General features: G+C 44.4%; 1 protein-coding gene across 10 annotated transcripts in view; it reads left to right on the forward strand.

The window, feature by feature from the left end:
• adgrb1a (adhesion G protein-coupled receptor B1a) overlaps positions 1 to 18626 on the forward strand; it is an 846604-nt gene that overhangs the window by 689362 nt on the left and 138616 nt on the right. For all 10 annotated transcript variants that reach the window (XM_038808775.1, XM_038808774.1, XM_038808778.1 and 7 more), the window contains one exon: positions 5705 to 5774. In XM_038808775.1, coding sequence (XP_038664703.1) covers positions 5705 to 5774 — 70 coding nt within the window. The remainder of the gene's footprint in view (positions 1 to 5704; positions 5775 to 18626) is intronic.

Here is an 18626-nt window from a genome sequence, read left to right on the forward strand (position 1 = left end):
TATACAGAGCTATTAACATCCCATTAAATCAAACATATTTTCTTGCAAATTGCTCCAGTTTAAACCACAATCGTAAAAAATGCAACGTGGATTTTGCATCCTTTATTTTTTAAAGAACCTCTGTGTAAAAAGCAAAGAGGAAAATCTTTGCAATTATATCATCATCCTTGGATGCTTGCTTTTATTTTTAAAGGTTGTGGCCACCTTGTCATGTCCTGTAATTGTTTATTTTCAGTGTAGCATTCTAGGCTTGTGTATTTGAGACAAACCGAACCAAAAACAAAATTGGTTGTCCGTTCAGTCTGCCAGAAAAAGAGCTGATTCCATGACGCATTTTATTGCCATCTTTTTGGGGAGGGATTCCTTATTCCAGGCTGCAGATGTTTGTTTTAAATGGTTGCCACACACACATGAGGGCATTGCTTTTGATTTGTCCGCTCAATACCCCTCTTCAATGGCGAAAGCACTTCAGCATGACAAAACTGACCATGTTTACTTCGGCCCAGATTCTGAACAGCATCTTCAAATTATCCACCATGTTGGATAGGCCCATACGTTTTTGCAAGATGTCCCAACCGGGATCTAGAGAGAAATTCCCTTTCTATTGCCAGTGATGGATGGAGAAATTATTCTATGTTGTATTTTATATTTGCAGCAATAATGTTATTAAAAGCCTGGGTTACAGTATATATTTGTTGCAGGAATATAATTAATGAACCAAGGTTAAGGTATCCAGACTTGTGTCTGCCATATCTGTAATTAAGGCATCGTAAAAGGTGTGGTTATGATTCAGTCAACCACTTAGTTGGTTCCAGATAAGAGGCTGATGGGATATTGTTATGATTACCGGAGATTCCCTGGAGAGTAGATAATTGATGAGGGGTCATATTTAGTCTTGGCTTTGCAGGTCATGTGATATCTTAGTGGGGTACAGATAATGTAGTTAGTGGGAGGAGGCAAATCTGTCTGTAGCTTTATAATTTGCCATAAGATTTGAGTCTGACAAAACATAAGGATTTTAGGTTGAACAGCAGCTTTTTGCCAAATGCTGTTGGGTTGAGCAGAGGTGTATGGAATCTGCTCTTGAAAGGTCTGCACAGCTGAGCAAGTTGATCTGTTTTGCTAACTAAACTGTATCGGGTTGCTTTAGTGGCAGGTATAGGTAGTAAGTTAACGTTTTTTCTTGTGTATAAGAACTGTTTAACTGTTAATTGTTTGTCAAGCTATTTATTTTGTGTTAATGTGGTTGATTCCGAGTTTAAATTAAAGTTTGTTTTAACATAAAGGATGCTTATTGGTGGAGCTTTAAAAAGAGCGGGAGCTAAGAGTCAGGGCGGATATTTTAAAAAGCGGGACCTGAGAGTCAGAGTGGAAATTGAAAAAGAATGGGAGCTGAAAGTCAGAGCAGAGATTGAGAAAGAGTGGGAGCCGAGAGCCAGAGTGGAGATGACTAGCTAGAAAATAAATAAAACACAAATTAAATCTAATTAAATGAAATAGAGATGCTAGGTGATGTGTTGTTCCTGCATGATGTGGGAGCTCATTGTGGCTCCCAGTGACCATATATGTAGTAAGTGTTGGTTGCTTGAGCAACTCTGGCTCAGACTTGATTAGCTGAATTCTGAGCTTCGGACACTGTGAGACATCAGGAAGTGGTGGAGGTAACTGGACACTGTGTTTCAGGAGACAGTTACACTCCTTGGACTAACTAACTAGTGGTCAGGGACAGGAGGTTGTGGCTGCAAGTGAGGCAGCTGGAGGGATCTAGGAGGTAGCGTTAAGGAGCCTCAGCCCTTGACCAACAGGTTTGAGATTCATGCTCCCTGTGTGGACAGGAATGGGGAGTGCAGGGAGAATGAGTAAACTGACCACGGCGCCGTAGCACAGGGAGCCATCCAAGTTGGGGGAAAGAAAAGAAATGTAGTCGTAATTAGGGATAGTATAGTTAGGGGCATAAACATTGTCTCTGTGACCAGGATCGAAAGTCCCAAAAGTTGTGTTGCCTGGCTGATGCTCAGATGCGGGATATCTCATCTGGGCTGCAGAGGAACTTGAGTGGACGGATAAAGATCCAGTTATTGTGGTCTACATAGGTACCAACAACATAGGTCGAACAAGAGCAGAGGTTCTGTTGAAGGAATATGAGCAGGTCGGAGCTAAAAGGGGTAAAGTATCCTTTCCTCACAATTTCACAAATTTAAAAAAAATTGTTTGGGGTTCACGTCCGCCATCCTAAGAAATATTAGGGTATGGTTTGGTATCTTAACACTAACTCCAAATTTAGTCCAAAATACTAAGTCTCCTTTATAACTCCTAATGCAATATGAATTTGTGCTAAACTCAGAACAGAACTTAACATAATTAAGTCCCTCAAGTAAATGAACAAATGCGTCAGGAAAAATGGAGCTTGACCAACGCGTTTTCAAGGACTGAGTATTGAGTTGGTTTTTACGCGGGATTCCTCCCTCTTAGATATGGCTCAGCTAAACACAAAGACCCATGGAGACAGCAACTCTGGTTGAGACGGCCTTATTTTTCAAGTTTGGTCAATGTACAAGGAAATTGATTTGGATAAACGCCAAAATCACTCTGCTTTACATTACTCTAGGTTCAACAGTGATACAATTTCCAAAAATCAGTAGCCCACCCCAGCTGGACTCGATCCAATCCTTGTAGATGTCGATTTTCCCTTGACCAATGGATTTTACTTTGGGCAGCATGGTGATTGCATGATCAGCTTGTGATTTAGCCCCATCCTGCCCCCTGGCCATCTGTTGTTTTCAGGACCCTCCCCTACACCCATTTCTCTTATCTTAGTATGGCTCCTGCTTGTACCATTGTCTGTCTGAGCGAAGGATGATGGAGCTGCTGATAAGAACTGTTTATTGAGCTGCCTGTGTTATTGCTGACCACATTATTTCTGTCTGAATCTGTCTGTCTGAGGAATGTGGTCACATTAGCTCGCTTAAATCCCAGCATACATTGCGGCCACTACTATAAAGAAGAGTTTAAATAATTGTTACTGCTTTGTTTTAAGAATACATGTTTAATGATTTAACAATGATTACTGGGTATACTTTCTATGGTTAGTCTCAATCGTCAATAAACTAACTTATGTAGAACTGTTCTAGTTTTATCCTCGCAATCCGGTTTAAAGAGTGCTCAGAACCCCACCTTCAGAGCTCATGGACTATTAATTCCACTGAGCATATCCCTTCTATGTTCTGTTTACAGTTGGCTATATCAAGATTCTGCCCTTTATTCCCCAAGGGATGGTTTTGAAATTTTACCATGGCAACCAGGCAAGATTTGAGAATGCCTTCCTACAGTGAATCTTTTTTACAATGCCTGTTCGCATGTTCACAGCTAGAAGCCAGTTTCTAGAAGCAAGCTGCATTTCTTATGATTGGAACATTCATCTGAGTCATTGATAGCTATTAAAAAGTGAATCCAACATTAATTGTTAACTCCTAATCATGGCACATCACTCACTGGAGATTACCTAGGATGACCAGAACTTTCTATCTCATTGCAACAATGGAAAATAGAAAAACATATTATATCAATGCATATATTTCAAATTACTTGGCCAACGTAACATGGCAAAATACTAGAGTACCACAAAAATCAAACTTGTACGATATATGAGCAGTTTATGGATTTTAAAAGTGCTTTTCAATAGTTTCTGAGTGACGATAGATTGGGTAGAAACAGCAACATTGGGCCTTGACAGTAGGCATGGAAAAGCAGAGCTTTGGGAATCAGATGGCTGAATAACATGTTGAGCTTTATCTGAAGTTGGATGAACTATTTATTGAATAAGCAGAGAGCAAATCAGAAACCCATCTTGCATTGTAAGGTGAAATGCATTGACCAATAAGCAGCTTTCAACAGTGTAACTTGTGACTTGTCCTCTGGTCATGGGCATGTCCTGCTATCCTGTTCATAGAAGGAATATAGGTGTTGGATGCCATGAGGTTATTCTCAATACCAGTATGATCCCCATGCAGACCAACATACTAAAAAAAAAATCAAATTTACCAAATGACCCAAATGGGAAAACCGATGGACAACATTTCACTTTTTATCATTTAATCAATTAAACCAGAATTAACATGAATTAACAGGTAAAATTCAATCAATGGAAACTGTAAATCATGCTTTAAATAGCAGATTCACCGAAGATTGATCCATAAAATTCACCATGCTGTTGTCTTAGCATATATGGCACCGCATTTACCTGCAAAGTGCTTCCAAACTGTTTTCCAGAGTTCCAGTTCCTTAACCACCTAAGGTCCTCCAAAGGGGCCGGTTTTGCACAGTGGGCTAAACAGCTGACTTGTAATGCAGTACAATGCCAGCAGCGCGGTCTCAATTCCCGTACCGGCCTCCCCGAACAGGCGCCGGAATGTGGCGACTAGGGGCTTTTCACAGTAACTTCATTGACGCCTAATTGTGACAATAAGCAAATATTATTACTATTAACAGCCACACCCAAACAGCCTGAGCCCCACAGGGACAGTCCACTCTGGTTAATTGGGTACTTTGAAATAACTGAAGCAGCTGTTCGTAACTTTTCAAGTAACTAGGGCGACACAGTAGCAGAGTGGTTAGCACTGTTGCTTCACAGCTCCAGAGTCCCAGGTTCGATTCCCGACTTGGGTCACTGTCTGTGAGGAGTCTGCACGTTCTCCCAATGTCTGCGTGGAGTTCCTCCGGGTGCTCCGGTTTCCTTCCACAGTCCAAGGATTTGCAGGTTAGGTGAATTGGCCATGCCAAATTGCCCTTAGTGTCTAAAATGGTTTGGTGGGGTTCGGGGATAGGGCGGAGGTGTGGGCTTGCTTAGGGTGCTCTTTCCAAGGGCCGGTGCAGACTCGATGGGCTGAATGGCCTACTTCTGCACTGTAAATTCTATGATTCTATGATTTTAATCCTGTTTCTGGTTCTAGTCTTCAGGCTTCCTTTTTAAACTGCCACCCACGCAGCCTCCCTGCACTGAACTGCACTGCTGAGATCATCTCATTGCTTTATACTTTGGTTTCAACTAGCTTCTATTTTCCTAGAAACCTGAAGTCTCAGCCCATTTCCCTGAGTTCGTGGGCAGGAATTATCCAGCTGCTCTCGCTGGCAGGGTCCTTTGAGTGCATAAAGCAGCAAATGCCCTTGACAACAGCGGGACCAGAAAATTCCGTGACCGGCTGCCTCCGCCATACTGAAACACACGGCTGGAGACACGGAAAATCCCATCCACAATGTCTTAAAACAAAACTTTGAGACCAGAGTTAGTGCACCCCATAAAACATTGATTGTGCAGGAAATAACTCCCCCATTCTTCCCCACTGTTCTCACAGACTGCAGATTTCATCACACTACCATCAGGTACCATCAGTGTAGTGAAGCAATTTTGGGTGCAAATAACACATTAAAAGCCTGAAAACTAATTGAGTTGCACAAAATACTTCTCTGTTACAATGCAAGTAATGTTTACAAAGAGAAAGCATCTATGTAATGGGCACAACAGCCTCATTCTGTGCTGTAAACATTTATGGATCTTTGAAATAATTTTGCAGCATTAATGATGAAACACCAAAACTCCCTGCAGTAGCATATATATTGCTATCGATGCACATCTAAATAGAATAGAAATATAATTGCTTTGGCCACAACTAATATATATACCTATTTTACCTTTAATTTCTTTTAGGACTTCCAGCCCTAGTTGTCGCAACATCTGTTGGATTCACCAAATCAAAGGGATATGGAACAGTAAACTAGTAAGTAGGCCATGATACCTGTTAATGGCTTGTTTAATAAATGCATAATCATAATTTTACTGACTTTTTCAACAGAAAGTATTCAAATGAAAATGAAATGAAATGAAAATCGCTTATTGTCACAAGTAGGCTTCAATGAAGTTACTGTGAAAAGCCCCTAGTCGCCACATTCCAGCGCCTGTCCGGGGAGGCTGGTACGGGAATCGAACCATGCTGCTGGCCTGCTTGGTCTGCTTTAAAAGCCAGCAATTTAGCCTGGTGAGCTAAACCAGCCCCACTGCAGTCTTTCATTTCACTTCAGCATCTCTCCTGTTGTGAGCAGTTGGTGCAGACTGTTCTACTGCAGTTTTCTTAACTGCAAATTACAAATGGGCAGCACGGTAGCCTTGTGGATAGCACAATTGCTTCACAGCTCCAGGGTCCCAGGTTCGATTCCAGCTTGGGTCACTGTCTGTGTGGAGTCTGTACATCCTCCCCGTGTGTGCGTGGGTTTTCTCCGGGTGCTCCGGTTTACTCCCACAGTCCAAAGATGTGCAGGTTAGGTGGATTGGCCATGATAAATTGCCCTTAGTGTCCAGGGTTGCCCTTAGTGTTGGGTGGGGTTACTGGGTTATGGGGATAGGGTGGAGGTGTTGACCTTGGGTGGGGTGCTCTTTCCAGGAGCCGGTGCAGACTCGATGGGCCGGGTGGCCTCCTTCTGCACTGTAAATTCTATGATAATCTATGATAATAATATAATATTTATTACATTGTTGTCTGTCAGGTCTGTTAGTTGAAAAATACTTAATTCTACAGGTCTCTGATATTTACTGTTTATATTGTTCAAATGATATAGTTGGCTGGGAGGAAAATCTACAGCACTCATTCAGACAAATGCTTTGATAACTTGTAAATGATGTTGGGCATCCATTGGCAATTTTCAAATGTTCGTCGAATCTCAAAATCACTGGCACATCTTAAACTCTTGGCCAGTTAATATTCTTTATTGCATAATATATGATGTATATATTGAGTTTAAAAATAATTCACTGATTATAAAAGGAAGACTTGCATTTATATAGCACTTTTCCTGACTTTGGGACATCCTAAAACACTTCATAGCCAGTAAGGTATCTTTCCGAGTTTTGTTATGTAGGAAACATGGCCGCCAATTTGCATGCAGCAAGCGGCCATAAACAACAATGTGAAGGTGACTAAATCTGGTTTTCGTTGCGATGTTGTTTGGCCAGGACATTAGTAATAATTCTTTCTTAGAAACTCTTTCTTGGAGGCAGCGCAGCAGCACAGTGGTTAGCACAGTTGCTTCACAGCTCCAGGGTCCCAGGTTTGATTCCTGGCTTGGGTCACTGTCTGTGCGAATTCTGCACATTCTCCCTGTGTCTGCGTGGGTTTCCTCCAGGTGCTCCAGTTTCCTTCCACAGTCCAAAGAGGTGTAGTTCAGGTGGATTGGTCATGCTAAATTGCCCTACATATCCAAAATGGTTAGGTGGGGCTGATGGGTTATGGGGATAGGATGGGGGTGTGGGCTTAAGTAGGGTGCTCTTTCCTAGGACCGGTGCAGACTTGATGGGCCGAAATTCTATGATTCTATGAAATAATGTCACGGGATAGTTTTTGCTCACCTGAGAGGGAAGGCAAAGCGCCAGTCTAACTTTACATTTGAAAGTTGACATTTCAGACAATACAACAACCTCTTGGTCCTGATTTAGAGTCTTAATCTAGATTTTAGTATTCAAGTGCTGGATTGGAAATTGTACCTTTGATCTTCTGACTAAGAGGTGAGAGTGTGACCCACTGGGCTGCTGAGCTGAGCATGTGTGCTGACTAAAGAAGGTGTACATAATGAAGAGAAAAATATTGTAAGAGCTGAGGGCACCTGACCTCAAAGACCTCAAGAACATTTCCCACCAATAATACATCAGTCTGCCATAATACTGTTTAAGTCAGATTGACTGCACACTATGGGCGGAATTCTCCGCTCCCGCGCGGCATCGGGAAGGCCATCGTGAAACTCGGCCGAGTTCACGACGGCCTCGAAGGCCGCTCCTCGCGCCCTATTCATCCCCCCCCCCCCCCCCAGGGGGCTAGGAGCGGCACTCCGTAACTCTCGGCCGCCTAAGTGACTTCAGCCGTGCATGCGCAGGTTGGCCGGCTCCAACCCGCGCATGCGCGGCTGACATCACGACGGCTGCCGGCTCCAACCCGTGCATGCGCGGTTGCCGCCTTCCCCTCTGCTGCCCCGCAAGACATGGCAGCTTGATCTTGCGGGGCGGCGGAGGGGAAAGAGTGCGTCTCTTGGAGACGCCTGCCCAACGATCCGTGGGCACCGATCGCGTGCCAGTCCCCTCCCGAGCATGGCCGTGGTGCTCACTCCCCACTCCGCCCCCCACAAGCCACAAACGAAACTTTGGCGCCATGTTCACGACGGCAGCAACCAGGTGTGGTTGCTGCCGTCATGAACCGGTCGGGAACTTCAGGCTGCTAGGCCCATCCGGGCCGGAGAATCGCCGGTCGCCGTGAAAAACGGCGAGCGGCGATTCATCCGAGCGGGGGGTGGGAGAATCGAGAGGGGTGCCAGGGCGGCGTGTCATGAGTTGCTCGGCCCGCCCGTGATTCTCCCACCCGGCGTGGGGAGCAGAGAATCGCGCCCTATGTACTCAGTTTAAGTAATAAGTGTGGGGCTGTGTATTGTGGGGACTTGACTCCTCAGTCGTTATGATGAGGTGCAACATTCAGAAAGGCAAATTGTCACTGATGTGATATATTTCACTTATTTTATGGGCCGAATTGTCCTCTGGGAAACACCAACATGTGTACTTTGGTGGTTTGCAAATTGCACTCTCAGCCTTTGCGTGACATCTTATGCCATTTTTGCTTTTTCCACTTGGGTCAGGTTCTAAGTGCAGTTTGCTAGAGTGTATGAGGGGTGTACGTGCATAGGTTGACCGATTTAGAAGGCCCATCTTGGTTTTTCAAAACAGTATCTCAGCTCCCCAAAGAAATTAAAAGTCCCCTCACCTCCTTTACCCCCACAGGTACTTCTTATACCAGCCCAGGTCCCTATAGATTGACCCTTCAACTACATGCTGCTTCTATGTCCAATGTTTCTTCCACGACCCTTCAGATCATCCATATCACCCTATGCCACCCCTGCACCATCCCTCCTTCCCCCCCCCCCCCCCCCCCAACCATCCTCCATAACCATTCACCCTGTATACTCTACAGATATTCCACTGATTCCATTCAATCTTAATGGAAGATATTTCATATTTCGTTTTAAAAAAACTCTCACCATCTGTTTAGAAAAGAAAGCCTTATTATTGATCATTATTATTATTATTATTATCATTGATAATGTGAAAAAATGCATTTTGCCATGTGGAAAAAACTTGTCAGACTTATAATACTATTAGCGTTTGTGAACAAACCAGAAACCGGGACAAATGGAAAACCCATTGTAAAATTTTCTGAAAATTGTCATTCATTCTCAGACGAATGGAACATGTACCGTGTTGAAATTTATCAGCACTTGAAACTCAGCCAACCACTAATAATGGCTACCACTGTCCAAACAACAGAAAATTCTCTAGGAAGCAAAGGACAGAAGGTGCTCATTTCAGTTTCAAAGCATAGTGTGTGTAAATAAAGAATGGTTAGATTTTTTAAGTAGAGATTTTTAGCATGTGCCAAACCAGGGCTTCTAAAAAAAAAAAAGCATTTAAATCACAGTATAAAAGATGACATCACAGGCTGACAAGACATTTTGTAACATTGCCATTGCATTATGGTGCATTCTCAGTTGTAAAAATACCGCGAAACATGTGAACAAATATGCCAGGTCAGTCAATGTAAGAGTCGACTTACCTTTTGAAGGACAGATCCCTATAATGAATCACTGCATTAGGAACACATCTTCATTCCAACACCTAATTACATTAGAATGTGTGGTAACACTTACCTTTCAGAATGTTCCTGACTTCTCCTCGGCTTCCCATTTTATTCACAAACTCACAAACCTGGCATTCCAGGACACCACCCAACCAGACGAAAATGGTGTGTGAAAGGAAATCTGATTTTCTTCTCTCTTTAAAATGGGGAATCCAACCTCAGCGATAGTGGTTGTCTATTTTGCACACGGGCCATTCCCAACCTGCAAAAAAGGACAGAAGAAAAAGAGGTCAGGAATAGTGAGGAAAATCGTATTTCCTTTTTTTAAAAATAGGAACTGAATGTGGCCATTGCTGCCTCATAATGCATCCACATCCATACAGTCAATCGGCTTAATACACAAATGACAAAGTTGGTGCTAATGTGAAGCTAGAGATGGTGAATGGACCTAGTTGAGAAATATTATTACAAATGAAATTGCAGATTATGGTTGGTACCAAATCTGGAGGATGGGACTCCGTCTGGGATCTGTGAAGAGATTAGTTTTCAAAATATTTGTTTATGGGAAGTCGGTGTCTCTGGTGAGGGTTGAATGAATTTCCTATCCCTAATTGCCTTGAGAAGCTGGTGGAGAGCTGCACCCTTGAACCATTGCAGTCCATGTAGGAACACCCACAGTGCTGTGAGGAAGGGAAATAAATGTTTAAAATATTGTGGCGGAGGAAACAAGGCTACATTTTACCAAGGCTTTGCTGCTAGTGCCTCATTCATAATAGGATCATGGCTGAACTATTATGCTAACTCCATTTCCCCACCTTCTCCCCATATTCCTTCATTCCATTTGTACCCAAGTATATATCAGTCAGTTAAGTACACTCAACGACCTTAAGCAACCACAGCTCAGGTGGAGAATTCCAACGATTCATAACACTATGAAGACATTTTCCCTCATCTCAGTCTTGAATGGATGGTCCCTTATCCTGAGCCAAGTGGCAGAATTCTCATAAGCCCCCACCGCCAGATTCAATGGTAGACGGGATGGGGGAAGAATTTGGAGGCCCAAATTCAGTTTTATGATGGCATCAATTTTGATCGGGATCTTCCGCTGGTGCCCGCCATGGTGGATCAGGAAACCTGCTGGAGGCTGACGTGAAACTCATTCACATCATGTTAATTGGATGCAGATGAAGACTTAACCACCCATACCCAATTCTCTGCAGCGCCAGTGGGAAAACGTGCCATGCGAAACGCGTTTGGATAACATGGCGTGCCGGTCATCACCTGCCTAAACAACGCTTGGGGCTGCCTCCAGGGTTCAGGATAGAGGCCACCAGCAATCCTGGACTCCAGAACACCACAGCAGTGGGCAGGGTGGGGTTGTGGGGGTGCATCTACAAGTGGACCTTCCAGTGTTCATTTTCAGGAGATCCACCTTCTTCAGTCGTGGATCAGTAATGTTGCATGCCTTTTCAATCTGGCTCTCGGATAAATTGGTGGACTATGTGCCATTACACCTGCCCCACATTGGAAAACAGTACAAAATGCTGGTGCATAATTAATTAAGTTGGGGCTGGAAGATTTGGTATGTTTTTCCTGCTGACCTCCACAGTGGGAAACACTCCGCATTTTTATCCCCGCTACGGCCCTTAGTCCCAGAATGGGAGTATTCTGCCCAATTCTAGAACCTCAAGCAAGGGAAAACAGCTTTTCAGTGTCTACCCTGTCGAGCCCTCTCAATAGAAATTCAGTTGATGGACCAGGTGCCAAGCTCAACTTATTTCTTCATGTTGCTTCTGGATTTTCGGTTAAACATTGGCAATTAAGCATAGCCCAATGCTATGATCAGCCCTTCCTTTTAATCAAATTCTTGCTGGAAAATCTGCCTGCGGAATTTGATTAAAGAGAGCAAATGTTACTGATTTGCCCTTTGCTTTGCTGCTATTAGGGGAGGGGAATGTGATCAGAATTATTGATGAAAACTAGTGTCTGTAACCAGAGAAAAATCTTCCCTATCTCTGGAGGGATGTGAAAATCACATACACCAAGACTAAAGTACCAGGGGCAAATGACCAAATTGCGAACACTTTAGTTTTCAATGTGTTATACAATCCATTGAAACTTTAATAGTTGAGGGCTAAAAATAAACAGTTGAAAAGCTCAGCCCCAAGCTTTTAAAAAAAATAAAGTCATTTTAGCTTATAGTTTTTGATTAATTTCTTCCCTTTTGCGCATTGATTAAGGTCACACTTTCCAACTTGATCGAACTGAAGAAAAAGCCACGTAATGCTGGAATTCTAAAAACAAATGATTACCCAACAAATCTGTCAGTATCAGAAAGGAGAGTAGACAGATTAACATCTTCCAGATAATACTTAATTATTTGGCCCGAGAAACATTGTGACAGCCTGAAAAAATGATTCCTGCTGTTGGTTGGACTTACTCTGGCCCATTTAACGTGGTACAAATGTTGTGTGGCAGGTTGCTGAAAGTGTGAAATGAAAACTACAGAGTGTTGGTGCTTCTATAATAGGGTTCCCCCCTCCAGGGCATCTGAGTCCTGAGAGAGCAGGGTAGCAGCTGTGTATCCCCTTAACCGATCAGATTATAGGATTGTGAAATCAACATCACAAGGCCTGAGGAGGAAGTGCAATTTAGAGTGGATGAATTTAATTTAAAAAACAGGTACAGATACATACAGAGAGGGGAAGAAAATAGATCAGAAGAGACAAAGAAAAGTAAAACAAGAAATTAATTTGAAGCTTTTTGCAATAATGAATTGTGTGGCCTGAAAGGAATGAGACTCCACACTTGTAATGCCAATTTTCAGCAACAGAAAGGTTAATATGCAATAATTAACATTTATCACATTGTTAAAAGGTTACTGTGACTTAATTTCCTGTAGCAAATCTAATTTGCTATTCTGAAAGTATAGGAACACCATGGGCTGGATTCTTCGAGCCTCCACGCTGAAATCAGGATCAGCGCAGGGAGGGCAATGGCCGTTTACGCCGAAGTCCGGTCCAATGCCGCTCCCACGTTTCTCTGGTCCCCGGAGAATCACTCGCAAATCGTGCGTTAACTAAACGACGTGGGTAGGGGGCCATTGACAGAGGCTCCCCCCTGCGATTCTCCGAGCGAAACCAGGCGAGTTCCTGACGGCGTGGTTCTAACCACCTATCGGCCGTTAGAAACGGCCGGTGGCGGCTATGGACTCAGTCCGCGACTGCCTTAGTTGGGGGCGGATGTATCGATCACCAGGCGGGCCTCATGGATGGCCAGGGGGCACGATTGGGTGTCACGGACCTGGGGGCGCACCCGATCTCGGGGGAGGGGGGGGCTACATTTCTGGTTCCGCTCCCCGGGCTGAGTCCGCCATGTCCCATGGGGCGGCGGCCTTGCATGTGCAGTCTCCAGACCAGGGGCGAAATTCTCCGACCCCTCGCAGGGTCGGAAAATCGCCCGGGGCCGGCGAAAATCCCGCCCTCGCCATGGCCGGAATTCTCCGCCACCCGGGAATTGGCGGGGGCGGGATTCGCGCCCCGCCAATCGTCGTGCCCTCCATGCCGATCGGCGAGCCCCTGTGGCAATTCTCCGGCCCGCAATAGGCTGAAGTCCCGCCGCTGAGAGGCAAATCCCGCCGCCGTGGTTTCAACCACCTCTGGGGGGCGGGGCGCGGGGCAATCGGACCCCGGGGGGTGCCCCCACAGTGGCCTGGCCCACGATCGGGGCCCACCGATCGGCGGGCGGGCCAGTGCCGTGGGGGGACTTCAGCTTCACCCCTCCATGTAAAGGAGATCTTCTAACCTCTCCCTTCATCTTCACATTGATAATTTTATATTAATGACCATTTGTCACCAACTCCCAAACAACAAAAATAATCTTTCCCTGTTCACCCTATCTGAATGTTACCGAATATTAAAAACCTGTATCCACTCTGTCTTCCCAACCCCAGTAGAAAAAGTCTCCTTGTGATATAGTTTCCCATTACTGGTATTATACTTGTGAATCCATGCTGATTAGAATCATAGAATTTACAGTGAAGAAGGAGGCCATTCGGCCCATCGCGTCTGCACTGGCTCTTGGAAAGAGCACCCTACCCAAGCCCACACCTCCACCCTATCCCCACAACCCAGTAATCCCACCCAATACTAAGGGCAATTTTGGACACTAAGGGCAATTTAGCATGGCCAATCTACCTAACCTGCACATATTTGGACTGTGGGAGGAAAGCCGAGCACCCAGAGGAAACCCACGCACACACGGGGAGAATGTGCAGACTCCGCACAGACAGTGACCCAAGTCGGGAATTGAACCTGGGCCCTGGAGCTGTGAAGCAATTGTGCTAACCACTACACTACTGTGCTGCCCACGGTACTCTATTCCTTTAATGTTATTTCTATAATAGGGTGCCTGAAGCTACACACAGTAGCCGAACCAATGATTTTGTGCAAATTGATAATTACATCTTTACTCTTCCATCTTGTACCCATTTATAAGACTTAAAATGCTGTTGGCATTTTTTTATTGCTTTATCTACCTGCACCTGTATGTTCAGGAAATTATGTATTTGAACTTCTGGATCTCTGGAACTAAGGCTGAAGGAATAAAAAATGAAATTCTCACCCTCGGTGCTGAAAACTTCTTGAGAACAATTTATATTTGGTTGAGCTGTGTCTAAGCCCCAGGCATGAGTTGAATATTCTTTTTCTCATGCTGAGAATATCCTGTCAATGGCCTTGTTCACATTGTGATAGTTACAGATTCAGTTTAAATAATTTTGGAAAAGCCTGATATCCTGGCAAGAAATATAATTTGTTGATATGACCTGGCCTTTACGTGTACACTTAAAGATAGCCAAACTGGGGTCAGGAACTTCAGAAACTGTTTGAATGTTCTAACTTTGGTGGTGAGGTATTTTTTTTTAAAAGATTGCCATTCTGAAGTGAGCAGCATATAGGATGCCTTTCGAATCATCCTGATAAAATATAAGAGAATTTGCGTTATAATGAGATGAGTAGAGAAGTAAGTGAAGGGTCAATTCGGGCCTCGGGTGACTGTGGAGTTTGCACGCTCTCCCCGTGTCTGCATGGGTTTACCCAGGCTGCTCCGGTTTCCACAAGCAGTCCAAAGATGTGCAGGTTAGGTGGATTGGTCATGATAAATTGCCCCTCAGGGTGGAGCTGCAGGAATAGGGCAGGGTATTGGGCTTAGGTAGGGTGGTCTTTCGGAGGGTCAGTGCAGACTCGATGGGTCGAATGGTCTCATTCTGAACTGTAGGGATTCTATGATTCCGCCAACAGTGGCTTGCAAATTTTGTGACCACATTTTAAAAGGATGAGCGATGAGGAGAAATGTTTTCTCTGAGGGTTATGGGACTTTGGAACTCTTCCTCAAAAGGAGATGGAAGTAGAGTCTTTGAATGTTTTTCAGGTAGAGCGAGTTAGATTATTGATAAGCAAGGGCTTATGTGGGGTGGGGGTGGGGTCGGCAGCAATGTGGGGTTGAGGTTACAATCAGATCAGCGTGATCTTATTGAATGGCGGAGCAGGTTCAAGGGGCCGAGTGGCCTACTCCTCCTAATTCATTGCACTAAATGCCATCCATTGCCTTGCTAGGTTAGATCTTTGTTGTCCATCAGCAGTTGGACGGGATGAGGACTGTCAGCACAGAGCAGAACTGATTTGCAAAGTTAATGGGCTGTCTGCTGCTTGCTTACAGAGGGCGGTGAGAGTGGTAAATTGCATCGGGCTTCCCTTTCATCAGAAATATCTGTGATGCCTGAAATTGACAAATGCCCCCCAGCAAATAAGGATCATGCATCGATCGAGTCTGACAAAGGTTTGGAAGTCAAACAGCAGAGATACTCGAAGGAGTTTTGTTTTCAGTTGCTTTTGGAATCCTTATGCGATAAGGTTCAGTCCAACCTGGCAGCTGTTTGAGGATATATAGGATGGACTTGTCTCCATTTTAAAAGAATACAGTCTGTCATTTATGGACCTCTACTTTATGACATTTAAATGGTTTTTAGGACTCAGTATCATTTGCTATGGGCTATGCTGAATGAAGAAATATCATCATGTAATTGTTAAATGTTTAAAAATGTATCTTTTTGAACAATCACGTGGTCTGAGTAGTATCCTTCTTCAAGTACCTTGAAGAGAAATGTCCAATATCTGTCCAGGTCATGATCCATTTAAAAGTAAATGGTATGAGCAGCAGAACAGAGGAGGAGGGAAGCATTATGAGTGTGAAATAGAGTCCCATTCTGGACAGGATGCGGGTGGGGGAACCACCCCGCTATTCATTTTTTCAGGCCTCCCCAGGGAATACACCAAGGAGCTCTGTCCCTGCTAGCATAGCAGTGCCACCTGGGCATCCTGGCAGTGTCACCTGGGCACAGCCAGGGTGCCCTTGTGGCACTGGCAAGGTTCAAGTCTGACAGTGCCCAGGTGGCATCAGCAGTGCCTGGGTGCTACCCTGCCAAGAGCCCGACCACCAGGGGGCATCCAGCCACCTGAGAGACCCCCAACCCCCCCCCCCCCCCAAGTGCCATTCCGCCTGGTCCCCGTTCATAAACGGCACCCGGCTGGGGTATCCTCGGCGAGGTCGGTAGATCCTGAGGGCCGGCCAGATCTGGTATCGGCAGAGTTACGTGAGTGGTTAAGCCTGTGGGCAGGATCCAGATCGCGAAGACTCATGGGATCTTGCGGGGTGCAATGACCGTTGGGAATCCCAGAAGAGGCTTCTCACGGGATTCATCGGCCAGATTCTGTCTCGATTCTGTCGGGCACGACTGGTAAATAGTGCCCATAACTCAGACAACAAGAAGGCACCCACGGGCCAGAAAAGGGATGGAAGCATAACAGGTGGACCCAAGTGTGGTGGAGCACCCCATACTGACCATGTACCAATAGGGAATCTCTACCCTAAGCACCAGCATCTCCCTCTTCCATTGGTCCTCCATTACCAAAATGAAATTATGATTAAGGTCTAATGTTGTAAATGTGTTAATATTGTTAGAAGTCAATTGAATAAATTGAAAGGGCAAGTGCGGGTTTTATTTTGTTCCTTCATGGGATGCAAGACCAGTATCTGCTGCCCGTCTTTACTTGCTCTTGGGTACAGTTCAGAGTCAGTCACATTCCTGTGGGTCTGGACTCGCATGTCAGCCAGACCAGGTAAGGATGGCAGATTTCCTTCCCTGAAAGAATCAGATAGGTTTTTAACAACAATTGATAGTTTCACGGTCATCATTAGCGAGTCCAGCTTCCAGTTCCAGATTTTTGTTTTAATTAAACCATCTCCCCACACTGAGCATTTTCCATTTGAGTGTGAAGGAACCTCTCGTGTACGATATCTTAAACAGAGTGGAGGTGTACTGATTGAAGGTACATGGTGTTGTATGCACATGGTTACTGGAAAGAATGAGGAAAAACATCGCTACAACCTAGATACCACACTCCAAAGATTAAATATTATAGATTAAGTGTCCAAAAAGGCAAATGTGAATTTTTCCAATCTTTTATCAAATACCTGGGTCATGTCATCGATGCTAAAGGATTCCACAAGTCACCTTCAAAAGTCAAAGTCATTACCGTGCACCCGCACCTCAGAATGTGAGCCAACTTTGATCGTTCTTAGGCTTACTAAATTACTATGGAAGGTTTGTCCCTCATCTGGCTACTATTCTCAAACCCTTAAACAAATTATTGTGTCAAAATAAAAAGGTGACTTGGACGTATAAATGTGAGGCGCTACTCAAATCAGAAGTCCTGACATATGTTGATCCACATTTACCCCTGCAACTGGCATATGACACATTACCTTATGAAGATGGGGGCGGTAGTTTTCCATATAATTGTTCACCTGTGAAGAGAAGTCGATAGCCTCCATTTCCAAGACCTTGAATAAGGTGAAAAACAATTACATGCAGATTGAGAAAGAAGCCCAAGTAATACTTTTTGCCATAAAACGGTTCTACAAATTCCTGTGTGGGAGGAAGTTCACTTTATTGAAGGACCATCATCTACTAACTACGGTTCTTGAACCTCAAACTGGTATTCCATCAATGGCAGTGAGCAGAATGCAGAGATGAGCATTGCTCTTGTCAGCGCACACATAAACGGAGTATCGACAGTCAAGCTTTTGTGGAAAAAGGGATGGGTTTTCCCAACTATCCATATCAAATCATTAGTCGATAAGCATTTAGTGTGGAAACATTTTCTACTTTGAGCAAGTAGATAACACTTATGTAAAACCATAGAACAAGTTAAGAATCATACCAGAAATGGTCCAGAACTGTTAGAGCTCAGGGACATGGTGCTGCACGAAAAGTATTCAGGAGCAAACCCGGAGTTAAAACCATTTTCATTCGAAGACCTGAATTATCCAGGTAGGCAGGGGAAAACTTATCTTAAATCAATTGCACTAAGAGATAGCTAGAAGCCATTTTTGGTAGCCGGGGCTGGACGCCAAAATCGAGGAGATGGTGAGATTGTTTTTATCATGCGCAAAAGTGTGGAACTTACCGCCATTAACTCCATTACACCCGAGGGAATGGCCAGAAGTGGCCTGGCAACGGGTATATGTTGATTATGCCAGACGGTTTGAAGGGAGAATGTTTCTCTTTCTAGGCAATGCGATGCGATGCTCAGTCAAAATGGCCTGAGGTTTCCGCCAGCATGAAGCCAACATAAGCGGAGAAAACAATTGGAGAGATTGAGTGGAATCTTCAGCATAATATATTACCCGGAACAACTTGTGGGCGATAATGGGTAGCATTCATTTTGCAAGAGTTCATACGCTATTTGAAGGAGAACGGAAATCAACAGATCTGATCGGCTCTGCAAATGGGCTGGCAGAACATTTTGTATAGATGATGAAACCTTCATTGAAGGTAACTAGAGAACAAGGTTCATTGTCTAAACGCTTGAGCCAATTCCTTCATGTACAGGAATACTGCGC

This window comes from Scyliorhinus canicula, chromosome 10 (genome assembly GCF_902713615.1).
Source record: "Scyliorhinus canicula chromosome 10, sScyCan1.1, whole genome shotgun sequence".
NCBI lineage: Eukaryota > Metazoa > Chordata > Chondrichthyes > Carcharhiniformes > Scyliorhinidae > Scyliorhinus > Scyliorhinus canicula.